General features: G+C 40.0%; 1 protein-coding gene across 1 annotated transcript in view; it reads left to right on the top strand.

Annotated features, from left to right (window-relative positions):
* The window catches only part of ITPRID1 (ITPR interacting domain containing 1), an 85694-nt gene extending 64918 nt beyond the window's left edge, over positions 1 to 20776 (top strand). The window contains 8 exon segments of the mRNA XM_059932728.1: positions 12401 to 12458; positions 12852 to 13400; positions 13402 to 13452; positions 13454 to 13827; positions 14160 to 14469; positions 19048 to 19173; positions 19945 to 20058; positions 20528 to 20776. Coding sequence (XP_059788711.1) covers positions 12401 to 12458; positions 12852 to 13400; positions 13402 to 13452; positions 13454 to 13827; positions 14160 to 14469; positions 19048 to 19173; positions 19945 to 20058; positions 20528 to 20776 — 1831 coding nt within the window.
* Positions 20777 to 24379: the final 3603 nt, after the last annotated feature.

The raw sequence follows: 24379 nt of genomic DNA, 5'->3' as shown, positions 1-24379 counted from the left end.
GAGAAGGGAAAATCCTATTATTACTCCTGTAACCTCAGTAGATTTGAAGCACTGCTCTAATTAGAATGGAGACAACACCAACAATTAAAAAGTGATAGACCTGTGCAGAGAGGATGATTTACATAAAGGAGTTTCTCAATAGCAAGTATTTCATTGATAACCTGCAATAAAATTAGCCTTAAGTTTCAGAGTGCCAAGGTACCATACCTCCATGCAATATTAAGCATTTCTAAGTTACACAAGAGGGGCATTGAGATATAACCAAATATCTCCAACAGTTTACTTAAAAGAAAATGTGTATCAGTATAAAATCAAAATCGTCTTGCTTTTTGTGAAGAAAACTTCACTGTAAGTGGAAAGAAAAGAGTTTAGACGAATTTATTTCAGAGGAAACATATTCTGATTGGTCTCCATTAACAGTCACTCTTTAGACAAGTCCCTTACCTTACAAATAATTCAATGTCCCATCTTCTAAGGAAAAAAATCACCATATTCTCTTGTAATTTTCTGGTTTATGTTTGTGCCCTATTCCTGCTCCCACAGTACTTTAGGGACCTAAAATAAATTCAGTAAACTTGGTTGACAGAGCGAAGATAAAATATTTGAATTTCAGAAAAGAATATTTAACTTCAGAAGAAAAGTGCTTAAATTTACTTCTAACAAAAATCACTGTAGGGAAAGAAAATAAAGCTCCTTTTCTATTTGTAGCAAGGGAAATGGTGGGGAAATAATTTCAGAAGCACCATATTTACTGTTGTTAGAGAAATTGTACATGCTCTTCTGACAGTTCCTGGTAGTTGTGGCCTCCCTGGGATCCTAAGGAATCCTGGAGAAGACAGAAGCCAGCTGGCTCGCAGACCCTTAGGACTCATATGCCTTCTTGGTACCCATTAGTGTTATGGGAGCAAGGACTCTGAAGTCTGTATCCAGACCAAAGGTGGAACCATTTCCCCAAATGTAAGAACTTTTCTGTTTTATGTGTATCTCTCCAATCACCACCCAATTTGCCCCTCTCCCCAGTATGACCAGTATCCCATAACAAATAATAGGGCCGTTTATGGGGAAATGGAAGGAAGACAAGTTTATGTTATTCTTTGGGGGGATCCCTCTCATGTCCTTTGCTTCTGATACACAACACTGCTAGAGGCACCTGGGTCTTGCCAACTCGCTGTACCCAAGTTTCACAAATATTTGTTTCTTAGCTGATCCATAGCCTAATTCCAAGACAAAATGCTTCTAAGTGGGGTCCTCCTTTTTCCTTGGAGAAGGTAGAGATGATGTTAGAAAAGGCTTTGAGCCAAGAAAGTAAAAGGGAGTCAAGAAAGGCCAAAGGCAGATTTCAGAAACTTCCCTTCCTTAATTTGGTTACAACATAGTACCCCATAATTATAGTTGAGTATAAAGACTTACCTACAGTTATTTCTAATTTGTGAATGAGGAAACCAAGACTCATAAAAGTTAAGTAACTTGCTCAAGTTCACCCAACTGGCAAGTGTTGGCATCAGGACGAAACCCAGATTTCTCTGACTCCAGTTGGAATGCCCTGCCCAAATTCTGTGCTGCAAATAACCTATCGGGATGTAACTTTATTATAAAATGAGTTTTGCTGGTGCAGGTTGCATTTCATTAGAAGCCAAAGCAGATAAACTGTTTTATCACATGTGTCATGAGGGAGTGGGTAACACAAAGCCTTTCAGGATTCACTCTGTGAAACCTGATTGCTCACCACCTTGTAGTATGTCTGAGAGAGGAAATCCTCTCTGCTCTCCTCTCTGACTCCCTGTTCACCTTCGTCTTCTTATAATTTCTAAAATATGCCCATGTTACCTGTAATATGTATATATTAACCATAATAATTTATTTATTTTTAAAAATAGATTTAGTCTTCCCTCCTTTTCTTTGTCTATAAATACATGCAAGTTACCCTCTCCATGTCTTGGTAGGCTTTGGTGGACCATGTTGAGCCAATATGCATGCTCAGACATTTAGGGGTGGGCATGAGGTTATGGTTATTTCAGGCAATCAAATTGTTGTCATTATAAAATGGAAGGCTTACTGACTCCATTTCTAGGCCAACCCTCATACTTTACATATGAGGAAAGAAAGGCCCACAAGGTTAGTGACTTGTTCCAACGCCAGTGATGATTAGTGACAAATCGAGACCCAAGACTCTCAGTTCTGAATCTTCAATTCTGATTATTTTATGATTAACCAGTTCTCTGTGTAACATGTTCCCAAATTATTCTTTGTTTAAACGATATGTGTAAAGGTAAATTTAAGCAGGTAATAGCATTTTGATGGCATGAATAATGTCTGATTTCTTTTCAATCCCCAGAATTTACCTCAGTGCCTAGCACAGAGCAAACACTCATGTTTGTTGGGGAAACAAATGATCTAGTAGTTTTTTAAATAAAGCAAGCTCTTCTTCAAACAGTTAAAAATTAGAGTAAGCTTTTCTTAGAATGTCTTTTAAAAAATATTTCCTTTACAAAGTTATTTTATGAATGCTTAATTGAAAATAAAATGGTTTCACCTTAAATTAAGACACTATATTTCAGATTCAGCTACAATGATTGTATTAAGAAGGTTCTTTATCTACAGATACTTGGTGATGATAAAAATCTTGAGTGAACTTTGTTAGACTTCTTTATCTATGGCAAAATCTGTAATTTTCCCAATGTTAAAAGGAACCCAAGTTTATTCTAAAATCAAAGAACAAACAGAAGTTCAAGTGGGTTGCAAACTTGGCAAAAACACATCCTTCTAAGAAAAAAAGAATTCAGCCTCAAAATCTGTTACTGCTGTGCATCTTCTGGTTTTCCTTTTGTAAGAGCAAAGACCAGAAAAAAGAATGATAACATCACATAAAGCAATGGAATATACTTTGTGTGACAAAAGATATTAAAATTGCTTGTTTGAAATTAAGCCAGATATATAATTCCTTTTGAAAAGTCAATTTGAAATAGGCCACCTTGTGACCACAATCATGCTTTAAGTTTGGGTGTGTAACCTCGTTCTGAGCACTACCATTAATCATACTTCAATTGCCATCACTTATCTGGTGCTACTAGGTAGAAATAAGTTTTTCTAATATACTTGTGTTTGCGTTTCACTATTTATAGATCCGTGATTATATTTCTCATTTGTTATCATGCTTCCCTTTGCTATCATGAATATCACAAAACTGCATACAACATCTTCACTTGATTTTTCCCCCTGTAGTAGGTATTCAGGATTTCTCTTCTGAGTAGTTTTTAGCATTTGAATCCAAATAGTTTACACATGTCAGTGAAACCGTGCTTTAAAGAGGAGCCAGTGCTGCTGGAGCCCCAGATAAAAGGACTTAGTTTTTAAAGTGTACAAAGACTCTGTTATAAGGCTATTTTACTCTTTGTAAGGGCTACCAACATCCTCAGAGTTCATTCTCAGGACATTTGACTGAACTTCTGCCAAGGAGAGACACAATCTTATTCACCATTGTATCCCCTGAATCTAGAACACTGCCTAACTCACAGTAAGCACTCAATAGATAAATATTTCTGGAAATGAATAAATAAATATAGCAAGCTTTTTTCTAGACGGTGGCTAGTCATCAGCTTTAAAATTATTTTATTTCATTGCTTAGGAGGCATGTCTTATAACTTATGTGTTTCTAAAACATATGTTGAAAAAGATCTTCTGGGGTATTTTTTATTGCTATCAAATTAAATTAAAAGGCACTTTTAGCATTTTCCTTTACCATCTATTTTACCCATAATCTGTGCCCTGTCGACTAGACAAGTTCCTCAAAGCCTGGACTGTGCATCAGGTCTGTAATAATGACTCCATTATTCATCCAATGCCTGGCACAGAGTAGCCAATCAGTAATATAGTTGTCAAGTAAATGAATGAGAATATATAAAATAATTTTTACCAGAATTTAAAATGATTTTGAAGTAGTAAAAAATAACACTGGTAGTGCAAAAAAAAAAAGTGACATGAAAGACATTCTTTAGAGAAAAATCAAAATGAACAAGGCAAAGAGGTGAAAGGGATTAAATATGACAGATATGGAGGGCAGGGTCTCAATCCTGTGTCCATCTTTCCAACAAGCTTCAGTGGGTTAAGGTCCCTAAAAACCCAAGCCTCCTTTTTTTTGAAAAAAAAAAAAAAAATGGAGATTAATTAGGATTAAAATTTAAAGTTACTGGGAATTCCCTGGCGGCCCAGTGGTTAGGGCTCTGTGCTCTCACTGCCGAGGGCCCAGGTTTGATCCCTGATCAGGGAAATAAGATCGCACACACAGCATGGCCAGATAAATAAATATTTAAAAAAATTTTAAATACAATAAAAAGATACAATGCTATGAGAATACTAGATTAGCCATGGCAAAGCATTTTTAGTTTTCTGGGTGATTGATTGTCCTGGATGTTTCACTCAGACAGAAAAGCAGTATCATTCAAAAAAGTTTAACTGAAGAGAGGTTTGAAAAGGAACTATTTACTGAGATGGGCTGAATTCAAGGAACCAATAAGAGATGAGGAAGCACCGCTAGGCTAGGAAGAGCAGAAAGCCATTACCACTCCTAGGTCTGAAAAAACAGTGGGAAAGAATCATGTTACTGGAGCCTGGTAAAAGTGGAAGCTTTAGAAGGAAAACACTACCTGGAGATCTCACCGTAAGGGAGTGCAGCTATTTTCAAATAGTACCCCGAAGGAAGTGGTGGTAAGTAAGTACTCAGTGTTCTTTCTCCTGCCCTTCAGTCTCTACCAGTGCCTCCCATTGACTGAACACAAGTGAAAACCTGGAGGAAAGACAGGGCAAAAATTGACTGGAGTAGCGGCAGTGAAAGTAAGGAAGGGCAAATGGAGACTAACCAACACACAAGTGGCTTCCCTGAGAGTTTCCCCTTTGCCCCCGATGCGGCCACCAGTCCTACATCTGTCCCCTAGAATGTAGGTAGATGAAAATCATAAGCCTGATTCTTGATGAAAATTTTAGTTCTCCAGCTTGGTGTCTCCAAACTTTTTTTTCCTTTTTCATCCTGGATTATTACATTTTTAAGAATTGTGTTTTTAATAAACAGTTTTTACTTATAATTGTAAGAAAAATAGATCCAGTTTGGATACTTAAATTGTTACTTTTGATGAAGTAGGCTACCATGTAAACGGACTGTTGCCTCTTGCTGTCTGAGCAGTTGGCATAATCAGCTGCCCGTCAGCTGGTTAAGTCAAGCAAGGATAATGTTGCTCCCAGACAGCTTCACAAGAGAAAAAACATTTGGACCCGTGGTCTTCAAAACTATGGTAGTTGAATCAGTACAGAAATTAAAACTTCAAAGAAATTGGTATCACAAAATTTGTAATCCACCTATTGTCTCAAATGGTCATGGCGACGTTGTTCATTTAGTCCTAGAAACTTCTATTCTCCTATTTTCAAATATGAGATAAGCACTGGTTCCAAATGAAAATTTTTCATTACATTCTTCCCGAATGATGAATGCAGGTTTACAATTCAAAATTGGCTCTGTACCCCTTCTTTTTTTCTCAAGAATATCTAATAAATAAGTATCTATGTACACAAAGAAGATATGTGTATTGAAACAATATAATCTTTATAGATTCATATAAATGTTCTGTTTCAGAAATAATTTAATTGATTGAAATTACTTTGTTTCATTCCAAGATTCTTCATGATGGATCCCCTGATTACTTTATGCCACTTAGCTCCAGGCGCACTGGCCTCTACTCCTTATGGGTAGAAACGTAGCTTGTGGGGGGAGGAGGGAGCACAGAAACATAAGTCACTCCCTCTGATTACTCTAAAATGTCCTTTTCAACTATTGTTTAGGTAGTGTGTTACATGACAGCTTCTAAAAAAAAATTATATGAAAAGATGCCAGAGGAAGCAATGTGAATTATGTATATTTTAAAATATGGTCAGACCATGAGACCAATAGAGAAGGTTTTTCACACTCACCTCTCAGCAGAAACCAGAGGATAAGAGCACATCAGTTTCATTTTAAAGTAGATATTTTGCAACTCAAGAATTTTATACCTTTTTAAGTTGTCATATAATTGTGAAGCAACATTTCAGATAAGCAAACTCTCAGGAAGTAGAGTACCCACATTTTCTTTCTCAAAGATGTACACCAGCCTACTGAATGAGGAAATCCTGTTTAAGAGGATGAGCAAGGCAAAGTAGAAGGAAGTGTAAATTATACAGACGTAATCCAAATGTCATGAAAATTCTTAAAAAGAAGGCACATGAAAAAAATAATTTAACAACAACATTCTAGATCTAAAATCCTAGATCATATCAAAGAAAGCTGAATGCAGAAGAAAATAAAATTATCAACAAATACTGATTAATTGGGCAGTCAATAGACATGTATAATTCTTGATGTTGAAAATCGCAGTGTGAAATATGTTTGAACTTTTTAAGTTACCACTAATTAAATTTAAAAACACACTGTATGCCTTATGAATTACCAGAGGAAAAAAGCAACCTAAGAAAATATAGTCCACCTGGCAAAAGAATAATCATTGAAAATTAATCATATTAATGATACTAACAAATATTGAGTGCCAGGCACTAGGCTAAGTGTTTTACATTATCTCCTTTAATCCTCGATTAAGTCTCTGAGATAGCTATTTATGATGCAGTTCGAAATCAGGTCAGCTTAAATGTGAAGTTATGGTCTTTATTAATACAACAAGAATAGCAGATAGATTATAACTATGTCCCAATTCTCATTGATTAGTATTAGCCTTCAGTAATGTTGAACTGATAAATATTCTGAGGCTGAATCTCAGCTCAGCAGAAAAGACCAGCATGGACTATTAGTGATGCCTATTTTAAAAAAAAGAGAGAGAGAAGATTTGCATCAAGTATGCCATATGCTTACTACATCAATCACAATTATAAAAGTAGATAACATAAAATTACGAACAATAAGACCAAGCTCATATTTTATGAAAATGGTTATAGATATAATAAATGGATCTAACAAAGGAAAAGACTCAAAGGTCATTAAAATAATTCAACGACATTTAAAATAAAGAATCATAGAAAAGTTAAAAATGAATGGGCAAAAATATACCAAAAAGTGTGCTAAAGTAAACAAAAAGAAAGCAGGAATTCCAACATTATTATTATTAGATAGAGTAGAATTCAAGAAAAAAAAAGTACATACAAAAATTTATGAAATAAAGCCAAAGCTATGATAAGAGGCAGAAACTTAGTCTTTGCTCTTTTTAGAGACTGTAGAATGAAAACAAATGATTTATTTGACTGACAACATTAGAAAATAAGTAAGAAAAAGAAAGTATTTCCATTAATTCAAGAAACAGGAGTCCAAAATGTCAATAACTATTGTGGATTAAAAGTTGTCAAAGAATTTCATCTTTTAAGATGCACCATGATCAGTGGTTTTATGGCTGAGCACTTTAAAAAGTTTAAGGACGTGATACTACCTAAGCTTTCTACACTGCTTGAGAGCATAGGAAAAAAAAGAAAAGAGAAACCTATCTAGTTATTTTTTTATACAAGTGGCACAATCATTATACCAAAATCTGAAAAAGAAATTCATGTGCTTACAAATACACACATATGAACACACACACAAATTACAAGGAATTTTTTATAGAGAAAAATTCACAATATATTATGTGAAAAGAAGCAGAATATATACTGTGTATGTTAGGATGATTATTTTATAAAACATACATATACATGTGCACAAAGAAAATGTACTGGATTGAAGTAGATATATATTATAGTAACTTTCCTGTATGGTTAGATTATATGTAATTTTTATTTTCTTTTTTATGTTTTTTCACTTTCCAAATTTTTTTCACTGCTATGTATTACTTCTCCAATGCTAAAAAATAACTAATGGTATTAAGCCAAAAAGAAGCTGATTTTAGAGAAGCAGCTATTTTTTTTTGTAATGATGAAGGAAGATTATTCTGACTAAAGAACAAAGGAGAAATTGCTAAACCTGGAGCAATAAACAAAAAACAAAAAGAAGAGGGAGGAGGTGAGGGAGAGGGAGGGGAGTAGGAGGAAAAAGGAAAAAGGAAAAGTAAGGATTTCCAGGTTGTAAGAAAGAGATTGAAACAAAAATGTCAGCAGGGTGCTAATGGAAGTTATCAACTCCTTATGTAGAAATCTTTATGGGATAGAAGCTCCTCTGCTTCCAGCCTGCTGGCATAGAAGAAAAAATTAAATCTCTTCAGGTGTACCTGCCACAATCACGAATATTGTCAGCCTTTCTTGAGTTCTAGAATTCAGTCAAGATAAAATATAAGCTGTGTGAGGCCAGGTACTTTTGTTGCTGTGTCCATGGAGTTTCTGGAGCAGTGCAGGGCCCTGCAGGGCCAGTGAACATGCGTCAAGTGGAAGAATGGGGGTTTGCAGTAGAGCAACCTGCCCGGCTCTGTCTCATGGCCTGTTCTCTTCAGAATATTAACTGTGACTTGGCCCACAGCAAGAATGTGTTTCCAAGCCATAGATGACACAAATAGCTTTCAGAATGAAGGTCAAAATCATCCTTGACTGGATGAAAACATGGTCCCAAACTAGCTAGGTCAATTTTGTGAGAATACAAAATAGAGACTGATCTCAGTACAACCCAACACTGCAAACACAGCTTCTGACTAGACTAACCTTAAGCTGTGCGTACAGAAGAGAAATATCAAGAAGAAGGGAAAAAGGGCGCCCTGCTCCACTCCATGCTGGTAAGACCATGTCTCAATCACGGAATCTAATTCTGGGAGCCCAGTTTTACAGCAAACATTATTAAGTAAGTGCTTATTCCAAAATACAAAACACAAATGGCCTGGAGACGCTGCCCTCTGAGGGCTGATTTAAGGGGATCTGGGGAGATTTAAGGTGAGAAAAGGCCTGGAGAGTGCAAGAGAGCTGTCCGGAGGAAAATGGGTTAGACAAGTCCAGTATTACTCCACGGAGTGAGCTATGAGCAACAGATGGAAAGTGCTAAAGTAGGTTTGGCTCAATATAAAAGGGCATTTTCTAAAAGGTATGATACCCTCTGAGTACACAAGAGTAGGTCTCTGTCACCACAAGTGGGCAAGCACCAGCTAGACGACCATCTATAAGGAATGTTCTGGAAGGTACTCCACTGGATGGTAGGATGCACCATGCAGGCTTCCAACATGGGGGACTGACTGGCCCATAGAGAGGTTTTGTGTGTTCTACAAATGAATTTTTTTAAATGCCTTTGGGGGGAACACACACTCTGGAGTCCAAACTATTCACACGGCTCCCTACTGTCTTGAACCTTGCTGCTTCACATATCTATGTGACCTGCCCAGCTTCTAAAGGCATGCGAGTTTGCATAATCTGTAATGTCCAGTCCAATTCGAAGATAATTTGCCCCTGAGATGTAACTTCACCACGGAGCTGTCACAGAATTTTCTGCCATTGGAGGATGGAAGAGGGAAGAACTTGGCAAAGAGGTAGAGTAGAATAGCTCAGTGAAGATGGGAACCCCAAACAGCCTAAGGTTGAACCATTTCTTTTGTTCTGCACAACTCCAGCATACATCACACCCTTAAAGATTCCTTTTCTTTTTCTCCCTCCCCTCATTTATGTTTCAATTCCACACGCTTTTTTTTTTTCCTGAGCCTCTAGGAACTCAGACTACATTAAGTAAAAATTTCCCACTTAGGAGTCAGAGCTTTTACCACTAACTCAGCTCAGAAAAGCAACCCTTCAGGTTGACTTCTCTTACTGCTTTAAGCCATTCCAGAGACTCTTGTCAGGGCCCTGACTCCTCTGTGCTGTGGTTGGTGTAATGCTGCCACCTGGTGACTATTTGGACAAAGTGCCTGCAGCATCGCTCTCCTCCCAGGCAGAAATGTTTCACACCCGTGAGATGGCGAAGCAAACCTTCCCAGGGCAGGGTCTACCTAATTGGGAGGGTAAAATCTTAACTCTGTGAGGACAGTCCTGTGCTGGAAAAGGTAAATTCTAATAAATATTAATATTAATAATGACACTCATTAATGATATTTAATAACATTAGTAATGATTGAATTCTGATAATATTAAGATGATGTTCTGCAGTAAAAATGTATATATAATTACATCATCTTTTCCATGTACATAAATTCTTCACGTATATATTATTGGATATTATCCTCTTCGCAACCCCACAAACAACATCATCAGCATATTTATTCTTTTCCCCATGAGGAAACAGACTCAGAGAGTGGAAGTGGCATGCCCAAGACCACACAACTAGTAAGTAGGAGAGTCAGAATCTTAACCCAGCAGACTTGGCCCCAGATTCTCTAGATGACTCAGCTATGGGAGCAAACTGGATCTTAGTAGCATACATTATAGAGAGATTAACCCCCTGAGCTACGGGAGTGGCAGAGCCGGGGAATCAGCAGTCTAAGGGGCATGACAAACTCACGAGGGGATTCGTGGTGGTTTGGTACAGGATCCACCCAGTAGGCAAGGGTTTGAATAATAAGATCTAGCTAGGGGAAAGGGACTGGTAGGGGTAAGTCAAGGCCCCAATCTAGTGGAGTAAGGAAGAGTTATGGCTCCTTGTGCATATTAAGTGCAGAGACAAAATCCTATTGGAGGTGATGAGGCTTCTGAAGTTCTACCTGTCTTGGCCTTGATAGTTTCAGGAACTGGGGTGGGTTGGCCTGGGGGTGCAGGTACTAAGTCCATTACTCTTGCCAGAGGCCATATCATCTTCCCCTAAGTCATGCCAACCTTCATATTACATATTAGGTGTGAGGGTGTGGGAGTGCTAAACGATGCACATTTGTAATTGTCTATTTGCTTAATCATCTATCATAGCCATCCTGGACTAGGCGATTTCTCATCCTTTGTATCATGTAATTCCTACAACCCTAAGAGAATGGTCAGAATTTGCAAACACGGGACTTCCCTGGTGGCACAGTGATTAAGAATTCGCCTGCCAATGCAGGGGACACGGATTCGAGCCCTGGTCTGGGAAGATCCCACATACCACAGAGCAACTAAGCCCATGTGCCACAACTACTGAGCCTGCACTCTAGAGCCCGTGCTCCGAAACAAGAGAAGCCACCACAATAAGTCTGCGCACCGCAAAGAAAAGTAGCCCCTGCTCACCGCAACTAGAGAAAGCCTGCGCACAGCAACGAAGACCCAACGCAGCCCAAAATTAATTAATTTTTTTAAAAAAAGAATTTGCAAACCCAATTTTGAGAGTTTATTATCGAGTTGTCAAAAAGGTGGTTTATAGGCAGGAAAGATTTTTAGCCTCCGGAAGAAACGAAACCATCTATAAATTGGACCACATTTTCTTGGTGACTTGCTCAAAATGATTCAGATACATGTATTTGGCTTCTAAAACACAGGATAAATAAGGCTCTACTCCTGAGAGAAATATGCCCAATTCCACCATTTGATCTCACCATCAAAGAGAAGTTTTCACAATCTGGTTTCTTCACAAATTCACTTAAATGAGTTTCAGAGGTTATTTTTGTTTGTTTTTGGTTTTTTGTGCTTTACAAAGTACAGTTAACTAAAGGTAACAGTTATAATAACTATATCCCTTTTAGAGGAAATCACTCTCTCTACTTTTTAGGGACCCTTTATGTTTGTGGTTGTTTATTTTCATTTGGACCAGATTGACTTGAACCTACCAGCATACGAATGAATGGGCTTTAACCTATAATTTTGTTCTAGTGCTCTAATGTATAATTTCATTCCAGAGTTATAAGAAAGGGAAGAGCAACCGTTTTATATGAAGCTTATATTCCAGAATAGTAATTGCTTAGACATTATCTGGAAATTTTAAAGAATAATGATGTACTGGGAGTCCTTCACAGCTTGTGGCACAAATCTTGCACCAAAACAAATACAGAAAAAGTGAGAGGTTGCAAAGTCTGTTTCGTCCATCTTCAGCAAGTTTCAACCCTTCTGTTGAATCTTTGGGTCTCCTAATGTTTACATAGCATGGTGGAAGGGGAATATAACATTCTGTCCATTGCAATACTTATACACAGATACATAAATTGTGGTGTTTATTGTTTTTTCAGTGTGGCATTTAAGGCATATGCATTTCCTTCTGGATTTTCTTCCCCTTAGTGAAGATGCATCTCACAATCAGATTGTTACTTAGTTTTAAGAGATGTTAATTCCTCTTCCTTTGTTTCATGTTTTACTCCTTGTAACAGGAAACCAGTGACTCAGTTTTACATGGACCCTCTGATAACTGAGAAAAAAATCCTTGAAATTCCCTTATTCACTTATACTTCCACACAGTGGACATCTACTGAGGATCTGTAGTGTGTCAGACACAGAGAGTGTTTGACCCCAGTCCTGCTGGTGGTCTGTTTTCACTTTACTGACCCCAGGCCTCTTTATCTTTCTGCAGGTGCCATGGCGACAGAGCAAACAGCTGCCAGGCTGACAGCAGCAGGTTCCTGGAGGAACCACCACCCCTGCAGGTAAAGGGCCCCTTGAGGATCGGAATAGGAACAGAAGGAAAGATAAGATGAAAGTGCGTCACCACAGTTGGAAAGTGCAACCAATGCTTAGAAGACACGCCATAGGCACCCAAGAGATGGGGGACAATGGAGTCACAGTGGACAAGTACAGAAAGCTCAGTGTTCGTTTCCTTTTTGTTTTCTTTTGATTTTTCTAAGGAAGGAAACTGAGTCTCGTAGAAAGAAGGTCCCAGGTAAAGTAGTAAACTTACACAAACCTGAGTTTGTAACCCTTGTCTCCTGATTCCTAAGTCAATGATAATGATAAGAAAAAAGGAAGACACAGCATTTCTTAAACCTAGTACCTCCCCCACCTTTCTGACCCATTTGCCTTTATTCCCATTTCTCCCACAGATACCCTGCTTGTCAAGCTACCAGAGTCCTGCTGAGAATGGATATAGAAAGCCAAGGAATCAGAGCCACAGCTTACAGTCATCCCAGGACTGTCAGCAAGAGTCACAGGAGTCTGATTCCAAGAGCATAGTGAGGACATCCTTTTCAAGTCAAGACTGGAGTGTCTTGGAAGAAAAAGCCTCAACCTCTGTGGTAGAGAAAGAGTCTCAGTCTGAGGCCATGGACGGGCCCCCAGAGCTGTTGACCCAAGATCTGGCCCTTGATAAAACCACCCCTAGGGGAGAACCCCCAAGGAAAAACAGCCATCTGTGGCAGCATCCGCCTGTGCCCCAGACTGAAAATGAGGCCATTGTAGGCATGGTTACCTCCAAATATGATTGCCCTCTGGGTCTTATGGTGATGCACATCACAGAAGTGAAGGATGGGTTCCTGAGGCCTGAACGAGCTGGGGCAGTATATGTGCAAAGCCACCGCTGTGAGTCTCAGAGGTCACCTGGAATTGATCATGCTCAAGACAAATCCTTTCATGTTGACTCGGAGGCCCCAAGAGGAACAGAAGGCGGTTAAACTCTGTCCTGATATTAACAACGCCTTACTGATGCAAAAAAAGTGTCCCACAGCACGTCCCCAAGCCCAGTGAAGCCATGCCCTACACAGGCGACCTTGTCCAAATATCTGGGAAGTCCATTCCCCATCTAGATTAAGTGGCTGGCGATACTCCCCAAGTGAGGCCAAGGTGTAGTGCTTTGGGTCAAATACCACCTAGGGCAGAATCTGAGATGGGAAACCTTCCTCCAGATGCTAAGGTAAACGCTGTTAGCTCCAAGTCCGTGATAATCCAGATGTTCTCCAAACTGGCAACAGCTGCTCAGAGTGCTGTGGTCTTGGGAACGGATTCTAGAGAAGCAACTTTAGAATGCACTACGTGTGACCCTGTTACCACGGCAGAACCAGGACTGGGAACAGAAGCAAGACAGTTCAATGAGGGCTTCCCTGGTGGCGCAGTGGTTGAGAATCTGTCTGCTAATGCAGGGGACACGGGTTCGAGCCCTGGTCTGGGAAGATCCCACATGCCGCGGAGCAACTGGGCCCATGAGCCACAACTACTGAGCCTGCGCGTCTGGAGCCTGTGCTCCGCAACAAGAGAGGCCACGATAATGAGAGGCCCGCGCACCGCGATGAAGAGTGGCCCCCGCTCACCGCAACTAGAGAAAGCCCTCGCACAGAAACGAAGACCCAACACAGCCATAAATAAATAAATAAATTAAAAAAAAAAAAAAAAGACAGTTCAATGACGTTTCTGTTCAGACTTAACACATGTGAGCCTAGGCCCTGGCATTGCTGTTCAGCTCCGAGTAACAAGGCCCAGCCCCTCACCATATCTGCCTCTGCAGACACATGTTTCCCTGGTCTCTACCCAGGGGGCACCTGCCAAGCTGTGCCTGCCCACCGTGGTGGCTGCTGTCACCGCCATCTCCCCTGCCACGTGGCGAGGCAAAGGCCCAGCTCTGTGTCTTCAGCCTGTAGGCACTGCTCATGCTCACATAACCATCTGGAAGCCCAGTTCCTGAAGACTTTGAAAGTCCTTCAGGACTCCACAGTGAGGGAGCTGTGTTCTGTCAGTATTTACCTCTGCAAAGATGGGGAAGCAGAGGCAGCAACAATAAATACCTCAGGGGTAAAGTTCAGCCTTCCCTTCCAAATGTGAGCTCTTGGGACATACCTTTCCATTTCAAATCATGACTAATATTTGTAGACTGCTTTATTATTTACAATATATTCTCACAAATTTCTTCTTATTTGATACTTCTGATCACCTTATGAAGGAAGGAAGGCAAATTTTATTATCCACCCCCATTTTACAGAGGGGTATAGAACAGTACGTTCATATGTAAGGTTCTAAGCATCAATGCATCTGTACCTCCTCTTCAGTTCAGTCTAACTGAAAATTCTGTCTGATATTCACTTAGCTGTATAATCTTGCACAAGCCATTTCATCTCTCTGAGCCTAGTTCCTGTTTTGTAAAATAGGGAGACTATTCATGTCATCGATGCAGCATCGTTTTCAGATTAAATGAGAGAAAACTTGCAAGGCACTCAACACACTCAGACGCTCAGCACAGTGCCCGGCACATAGAAAGCCCTAGAAAATGCTAATTGTGTGGTTACAATTTTTGTTACTATTTTATTATTGTTCAGGTCTTAAATATAAGACTTCTCATGTCAAATAGAGGAAGTGTTGGTCTTCCTTTGCTAAGCTTGTTTAAAAGTGAACATTGAGGTTACTGAGGACTGAAGGACCCCCAACCCTGTTCAGCTCCTGGTAAATACACAAGCATTTACTGAGTCCTTCCAATGAACCCTCTTCAGCAATTCTCAAGGTCAGAAATAATGTAGGCTATCAAAGCTAGCCATTGATTTAAAAAATTAAGAGTATTAAACATGAAACTACATGTATAGACAGGGTGGGAAAACGAGGTAGCACATATAACGTAGGACTATAGCTGTTCAAAGGAGAATGAAGGGCAACTATAATTTCCTGGGTGCCTATTTGGTGCCTTCTGTGTTACCTTCCCATTCTGTTAATTCCACAAATACTTACTGAGTGCTATACCAAGCACTTTATTTATGCTGTGCCAAATAACCCCCATTTTCATCCATGCCATAAATGTGCCAAGTCCTCCCTCTTTTACAGACGAGGAAGCAAGAACTGAGAGAGTTTAATTTTCCAACTTCCCACAACTCCTAAGTCCAGAGTCACATTCAAACTTAGCCGAAACCAAATTCTTGGACAATCCACTCCAAAGATGTGTCCAACTTTAAAATATCTAAATCTACGTAAGTGTAATAGTAACATGAGAAAGTGATTATTTGAAAGATAAGGCAAATTACTACATGGTCCTTCAAGATATAGAAATCTATACAAATGTAATATAAATATAGAAAGCGATTATATGAAAGATAAAATAAGGGTTGAACTTAGTAAAAGAAGGTGTTGAGATCAATTCTAGGTATAATATTATGCTAAGTTTCAGTGGGAGAAAAGAACAAAAGCTAATGTATAGCTGGGGTCCTTTGGAGTAAAAAGACCGGGATTCAAATCCTGGAGAATAGTAGGAGTCATCATCATCATTGATGTTAGTTGAGAGATTGTAAATGCAGTGGTTTTCAATTGGGGATAATTTTACCCCACCCATGGCGACATTTGGCAATGTATGGAGACATGTTCGGTTGTCATAACTGGGGTAGGTGCTACTGGCATTTAGTGGGTGGAGGTCAGGGATGGTGCTAAACATCCTACAATACATAGGACATCCCCTCACAACAAAGGATTATCTGACCTAAAATGTCAACAATGTCAAAGTTGAAAAACTCAGCTCTAAGGGAATAAACATTTACTTGACCATATATATAGTTCATGTAGGAAAATGTTAGGGATGAAAGACAGCTGGAGAAGGTGACATTTTAAGAGGCTATAAGGGGAAAAATATTAAATCCTACAGTTAGGTACTCCAATTTCCATGATGAAAACCAGATTATAGATCTAACATATCCTGAAAAAAATATTATTTTTCTAATTTACATTTTTAAGATAAATTTTATAAGGAAATATAAATTAAACCGTATTTGGTTTTATATTTTGTTTAAAATAATAAAGTATAAAAAAACAAAATGATGTTTAAAACTTCAGAAGAAAGTCACAGAGAGGGTGTGCTCTCGTGGGTTATCTATGATAATGGTTTGCTGATATGATTAATTTCTTATAAATAAGTGATTTCTTCACAATAATTTGTTAATTCGAAATAAAATCTTTCCAGAAAAGAAAATGAGATGTATATGAAATAAGAGTTTTGGATATTAGAAGATCCATCTATAATGTTTATGATTTAGATTCAAAGAAAAAGAAAATCATACAAATTTTAAAAAGTAATATGAGCCAATTCAAAAGTGAAGGGTCAATATTGTTGTTCTTACTGTTGAAGATAAAGTTTGTTTTAAGGCCCAGGTTGGGTCAGTAGAGTAAACCTTGCATTGTATTTGATTTATAACCTAGCCCTTATATTGGATAAAAAAGAGTTCAAAACAGTCTCTTTTTTTGTTTGCTTGCCTAAGGTTTCCTTTTTTCTGAAACTTCTGTATCTGTTCTAAAGCAGAAATGTATTGATAGTTTCAGTGTTTCCAAATGACCGGGAGATGGCAGCATATCAGAATCTTCCACATCGCTCCCTTCACAGGGAGCTATACACCATCAGTTATTCCTAAATCCCAGCCCCCATGCCTTCCAATCACAAAGGGTTACCCCAAAATATCTAGATGAAGCATAAAATTCAATGTTTATAACGTTCAGCCTACTTGAGCACCATATTTCCATGGCCCTGCCCTCACTGTCCCTAGATCTTGGTCACCTTGTAAGAATCTACTAAGACCAATCGGCTCATTCCTTAGGGACAAATAACTTCTCCGTATGACTAGCTACACTGTATTCCCCGCTGTGACTCAGCTAGATCTTGAGAAGAAAAGAAATGAATCAGGAGAATTGGGTTTGAAATCTACCATGTTTTGATCTCCGACAAGTTAGTTAACTATTTGTGTCAGAACACTTATCTATAAAAAGAAGTCCTCCATGGTCTGTATGATCTTTCCTAGTTTTAAGAACCATAACTGTAGTCACCTTTCAAGCACTCTTGCCGACATCAACATTCTAACTGTTTCAAATGCACTTACACCGAAGCAACAATAATTGGAGAGTTTTGCTCTGTAAAATGTTGTTCATGTATAAAAATGAGGATAGCATCAAAACCGAACACTCGAAGCAAAATGATGGAGAGTTTCAATATCAAAATATCACTCTTAGGACAGTATTTCCATTATGACAATACCAGTAAAAATAGCCATCTGGTTGCTAAGAGCATGGCCATGTGGTTTGGGGGTGAAAGGTAAGAAATCTGGGACTTCCTAGAAAAAGGGGTGGGAGGAATTAATTTAGCTGAAAGATTGGTCTCCACTGAATGAGGAAGAAGAAAAAAAGGTTAAAAGTGGCCTGCCATTGAAATTTTTCCTTTAAAGCGTTTCCCAGAAGCCCCACTCCACCATCTCCACTTCCATCTCATTGCCATCCTATCAGCAAGGGATACTGGGAAATGTAGGGTTTTAGTTAGATGCTCAGTGCCCCTAAGATATTAGAATTCTGTTATTATGAATACAGGAGGGAGAGATAGTGAGTAGGCAACGACCAGACACTACACACTCATCAGGGAGGGGTTTAAAATGGAGGACCCGGTAGATCTAGCATTAGGGTCCAGCTAGCATTAATATCACTCAAAGTCAGATGGGTAGAGATTCTGGGGTTCTGGATCATGGATCTATTCAAAGCATGATCCAACCAGGGCTAGAAAACAAAGAGGATAGCTGGTAAGAACTCAGCAAACCAGCAGAGTGCCTGACAAATAGACCAGGCTTGGTGGCTGCAAGAAGATATTTAAATAAGGAAACCAAGGCAACAGCATTGTCGTACAGAGAAAGTAAGATTTAAAGAATGATTCACATCAGGAACAATGGGAAGCAGGATTGGGAGGACAGAGAGTTCAGTTTGAGATTCCAGTCCGTGGAGGATGGGATGCCTAATCTATGCCTACCTCACTCTGAATGGGCTTGTTCGCTGGTGGGGCTGATCCTACAGATTTCAACCACCAGAGACTGCGGTTAAGCAAAGCCAAGACTAATAAAAATGATTCTAAGCAGCCTTTCTCTAATCAAACACATACCATCCGAACAAACGTGTTCAGTGTTGAGATTCAGAGTGAGGCAGTACTCAGCACCAAAGTTAAACAAGATTAAACAAAACTCAACAATTCTAAGCACAGGCTCGCACTATTCTAGCCCTTCCCTCCTCCTCTCCTGTCTACATCCTTGCACCCTACCTCCCCCTAGTCTTCCAGAGCGCCTTTCTTGTCTCTGGGACATAATGTCGCCAAGGGCCATCCAACAATGGCTGTCCTCCTGTCCCAGCCACATACTGCCTCTAGTTGCTTGACGAAGCCAAAGGCTGGGCTTTCCCTATTCTCTTTCTGACACATTAGCCGCAGGGCTGCGTTGCGAACAGGGAAGCCCGGGTGGGAAGGCAGGTGCCACTGTGGTGAACTCTTGCAGTGATTCAGAAAGACCTTCCTTCTCAGCTCTTTCTAATTGTTCTCAGTGCACAGTCCATGAGATGGAAACAATGAAGACGGTATGCCAGAGTTTCCGGAAGCATTTAGAAGAAATTGAGCAGCACCTTAGAGAACAACAGGCACCCTTTTCCAGGGACATGTCAGAGGAGAAAAGATAATTATCTAAGGGAGCCATACAAGCAAGTACCAGCCCACACACCTGGAGCAAGAAAAGGTCATCAGGGCAGGACAGATGAGCACCAGGGAGCAGGGCTAATGAGAAATTGGCCAACTTTCCCTTTGCTTTCCTGTTCCCGTTCTTACTTTCTCAGTGGGAGTCTGTGAGAGCCATTTGCTGGATAGCAACACTTATTCTTCAAGGCCAGGGCTATTTGAGGTCAGAAAATTGGCAGCTGCTGGGAAGAGGGGTCTCGCCAGCAGGATATCTTTAATCAATGTGAATGGGGCTCACGCAAATGCGGACATTGGGGGTTGTTAGAGTTTTGGAAATCTGCACTATTTTCACATAGATTAAAAGTATTTGTCCCAAAAGTGGATTAGTCATTGCCTGGGGCTGGGAGTAGGAATCGGGATTAATTTATAAAGGAGCACAAGGTTTCTTACTGGTGAGATGGAAGTGTTCCAAAATTGAATGGCGGTGGTAGTTACACACTTGGCAGATTTACTAACAATCATTGAATTGTACTCTTAGAATAGGTAAACTTTATGGTATGTAAATTATTCTGCAACAGAGTTGTTTAAAAAAAAAAGAAAAAAGGAAACCTGCCCTCGTAATAAACCTATGCCTGCAACTGATACAAATAAAGATGGTGACTTTCTCTTTTAAGACCCGTCAAAGGAGTGACCTACATTTTGAGAGGGACAATGGAAGATTGCACCTGGAGGTGCTTGTGAAATTTGGTGGTTTTCTATTATTTACCTGCAGGGAGGAGGCTGAACAATTGCAAACTTTACGCGAAGCCCTGCAGCAGGAGTTGGAGGAGCTAGAGTTTCAACTAGGAGACCAGGCTCAGCAAATTCGAGAAGGAATGCTATTGGTACTGGCGATGGGGTGTGGGGTTTCACTAGATCCTGCCCATCGTAGCAGGGGTGCGTTAAGTGAGAAACCTGATTGTACAGTCATTCCAGATTCTAAGATTAGATGCCAACACGTTCATTTTAGGTATAAAGAAATTGAAGCCCAGAAAAGCACATTGGTTTGCTCAAGGCCACACAGCTAGCTGATGGTGATTCAGGACTAGAACTTGGGTCACCTAACCCTCGTGCCCATCTTTTCCTCTGCCCTGTAAACAAGAGATAAGTATTAGTAGCCCATTTTCCGAATGAGAACAAGAAACACAGCTTTTGACCTAATATGGGCTAAGTCACTGCCAGCATCTGTTGCCATCGCACAGAGCCCAGTCTAGAGAACTCACACCCATCAGTGCCTTTCCCACAAGTCTGAGTTAGCTGCTTGGTGTAAATATGGGAACTTGTCCACACTTTTTGTCCTTGTTTTCCTTTTAGCAGCTTGAGCTTCTCACAGGGGAACCACCTGAACACTACACAAATCTGCATCAGTATAACTGGACCAAAGAAAAGAATGGCCAGACTTCATGTGCTAAGATCCACCCCTCCATGGCCCCTGGGGCTGCCTTTCCTCCATCCACCTTGGGGAGTAGCACCAGGATGTCTCCTCCAGCCTGGGCAGAATCAGATCCAGCCTCTCTGTCAAATTGTCCTATTGGAGAAAAGGATACAGATGTCTTCCTCTAGGTCAGGGCAGGTTTGTTGACCTTTCTACAAAATGTAAAAGCACATTCTAGCCAGAGCAAGAGTATCTAATTTTTCCCTAAGGAGAAGTATGTATCAATCCTTCCTCAGCTATTTTTTTTAATATTCTACTCTATGGTTAAACCTGGGAGGAATATTTTAATACTCATTCGATACAGAATAAGTGAGCACCTACTGTGTGCCAGGCATAGGGTGCAGTGGCCAAGATGTATATAATATATATCCCTCAAGGTATATATGGTGTACAGTCTTTGCCCTGCTGAAACTTACAGTCTGTTGGGGGAGACAGAATGTAAACACATAAATAGGTATGAATTTGAAAACTGTGAAAAGGGCTTTGAAGGAAATAACAGTGTTTTATGAAAGAGAGAATAACAGGGAGTCTGATTTAGATCAGGGTATCAGAAGGGCCTGAAGGAGGAAGGAAGATCCAGGCCTCAGAGGTAGCAGACTGTCCAAAAGCCTTGAGTTGGTCGTCAAGCCAGACTTATTGAAGAAGCACCCACTAGGTGTCAGCAGCTCCTCTTGTGCTGGAGACAGAGCTGTGAACGAGACAGAACTCCTACTCACAAAGCATCGGATGAAGAGTGAGAAACAACCACTGCACCAACAAACAAGTAAATAAGATCACGTCAGTTCCTCACCATGGCGAAGACCGTGTGATACTACTGTAGAGAGTGATGTGGGGCGAAAAGCTTACCACATTCATCAGAGTGGTCGGCCTTGCGAAAGGGAAGCTATTTGGGTGAGACGCGAATGGTGAGGAAGAGGAAGCCATGTGAAATTCTGGGGAAAGAACATTTAAAGCAGAAGGAATGGGAAGTGTAAAGGCTCTGAGACAGAAACAGCCAGCATTGCTGAGTGGGTGAGTGATGGGGGAGTGGAAGTCTGAGAGGTGGGGCTTTGGGATAACTGTAGGCTGGAGTCCGAGAGCCTGAGTTTTTCCCAAGTGTGATGGAAAGCCATTGTAGGTTTTAAGCAGGGTTGTCCTGTGATCTGCTTTACATTTAAAAATCACGCTGACTGCCTTGTGGAGAAGGTACCACTGGGGGCTTACAGCTGTGCAGGAGCTCCCGTTACAAGGCAGTTGGTGTAATCCCTGAAGGGAGAAGCAAAGCTGTCAAGTTGCTTCCATCCAGCTGGGTAGGCTTGTGAGCCCTCCACCCCCATTCGCCAGTGAAATGCGGGGTGGTGTACACCAGGGCTGAGTGCACGGGCGGTCTCTAAGTGCTACAGGATTTCTCAGGAGGGGGGAATGCATGAAGAATGGAACAGTCAGAAAAACTTCATGGAAAAGTAACTCCTTGAGGGAAGTGCATAATTTATATAAGATGGGCCAGTGGTGGTTACTTTCCAGCAAGGAAACTAAGAAGCTATTTCTTTTGAAACTACCCATTACTAGAACCCATCTCATAGCTTATTTCCCTTCTTCATCCTCCTTGCTCTTCGGAAACCCTTTGGCTTCATGGGAGCCCTCCCACCCTTCAGACCACCCTGCAGTTTCCTCTGTTGGCTATACTTCCTTGGAGTGTGGACATCCCTCTTCTGTCCTCAATTCTCTTCTTTTTCTCTCTCCACACCATCTTTCTCAATATACACACTCACTCTAGAAGCCCAGTTCCCAGCTCTCTCCAGAATTCCCGTCCAGCATTTTCTACTCTCCACAAGATAGTTTCAGCTGGAAGACTTGGTTTCACATCTCACTCAGTATCTATCTTTTTATTTCTGTGTGATACACAATGCCCCATGCCAAGTACTTGTATGACAATCTCTTATTCTCAAAAGCAGCCCACAGCAAAACTGTTCCTTAGACATAGAAAACTTTTTTTTTTTCTGAGAACCTAGCTTAAAGCTAAATAAGTGCCATCTTGGAGTTTGGAGTTTTGATAAAGTTCAGACCTGACTTGCTTCCACACAAAACAGATGCAAATGAAGATTTGATGGTTGTTATTTCATATAATCAAACTGCATAAAAGGAACTGACCATATAAGTTGCCATATAAAAATAGAAGTCTTTTGCGTGTGACACGACAGACTTTCCCTCATTTGAGCCTCTCAGTGCTAAGGGAAGTATTCCCCATTTGAAAAGGAGAAAGCTAAGATGGAGAGAATGATCTCCACAGGTACACACTGAGTCCTGTGCTGTATTATTAATGAGAAGCAACTGTACACTGCGGTTAAGGACTCAAGCTCTAGAGTTAAATCCAGAAGCTTAAATCCAACTCCACTATCTGTGTTGGATAAACTACTTAACCTTTCTAAGCCTCAGTGTCATCACCTGTACATTACAAGGCTTAATGCATATATAGCCCTTTAGAGCAAGCCTGGAACATGGTTCCGTATGATTCCATACAGAGTATGGCTCATTATAATGATGATGATGATGATGATGATAATAAGAGTAGTGGCCATTTTTGAATATCTACTTACATGCAAGGTACTGGGCTAAGCACTTTCTGTGCATTATCACTTATCTTCACAACAATCCTGAGAGGCAAAAATTAATACACACACATGCACGCATGCATGTGCACACACATGCTCAAAAAGACTATAAATTGTCTAAGTTCCAACAACTAGTAAGGGATTGAGTTGACTCTCTGATTCCATGTTTTGCCAGTGGTTCACCATTATGGCTCTGCCAAGCCTTGGGGCTTATGTGGAGCCCACTGATAGGTCCAAATCAACCAAAGTAACCCTGCTTTTGTCTGCATTATCTATTTAGCTTTAGCAGAGATTTTCCTTTAAAAAAAATCTCATTCTATATAAAAGTTTGAAAAGCACTGTACTATGTTAATGACAAATGACTCTTGCAGTCAAAGGCAGGTTCTGAGCTGCTTTCATGTAAAGAGATGACTTCTTCCGCAAAGACTCCTCAGGAACCTACCATCCTAGCAACTCTTAGCTTACTACTGCTTGTCCCATTGCCCAAGAATAATGGCAAGAGTTCCTTTGCAGTCCCTGAATGATTTTCTGGGGAATCTCATTGTTCTGTCTTCAAGTTCCAAGATCCTGCATTCTCTTTTTTTCAAAGTTAACCTATCCAAGTTGACTTTATTCAGGAAAATCCAGACCACATGTCTGAAATCAGAGATCATTGCAATAAATATTTGTACAAAGTTAATAACATAGAAAACCTTTTAATTGTGAAACCCAGCTCGGGGTTAGAGTCATTCCATTTCAATGAAAAAGAAGAAAAAAAATAAAAATCACACCACCTGATCATTTTCAAATTTAGAAGTTGACAAGGGAACAATTTAACCTCTTTTACATCAAAGGACAGGGGTCCCTTCCTGTACTAATTTTATCCCATCCAGATTTCATTTCAATATTCAAAGCCAAAGGTGTGAATAGAGAAAATTGAGTTGAGAAACAATACTTGGAAACTCGGGTTATATATTTTCCTTGGTTTCGTTATGCATGAGTGAAGACGCAGGTTTCACGATTGAGACAAAAGGATAAAACCTTGAAGGTTGCTCTGAACCACAGCATATGCATAGGCTATGTAGATTTATATAAGGATATCCATCTTTCAGTCCACAGGAAAACATTTCCACAAAATCCCATTAGATTTTGTTTAACAGA

Source organism: Balaenoptera ricei, chromosome 9, assembly GCF_028023285.1.
Source record: "Balaenoptera ricei isolate mBalRic1 chromosome 9, mBalRic1.hap2, whole genome shotgun sequence".
In the NCBI taxonomy this organism is placed as follows: Eukaryota; Metazoa; Chordata; class Mammalia; order Artiodactyla; family Balaenopteridae; genus Balaenoptera; species Balaenoptera ricei.
This window is presented reverse-complemented; position numbering and strand designations above follow the sequence as displayed.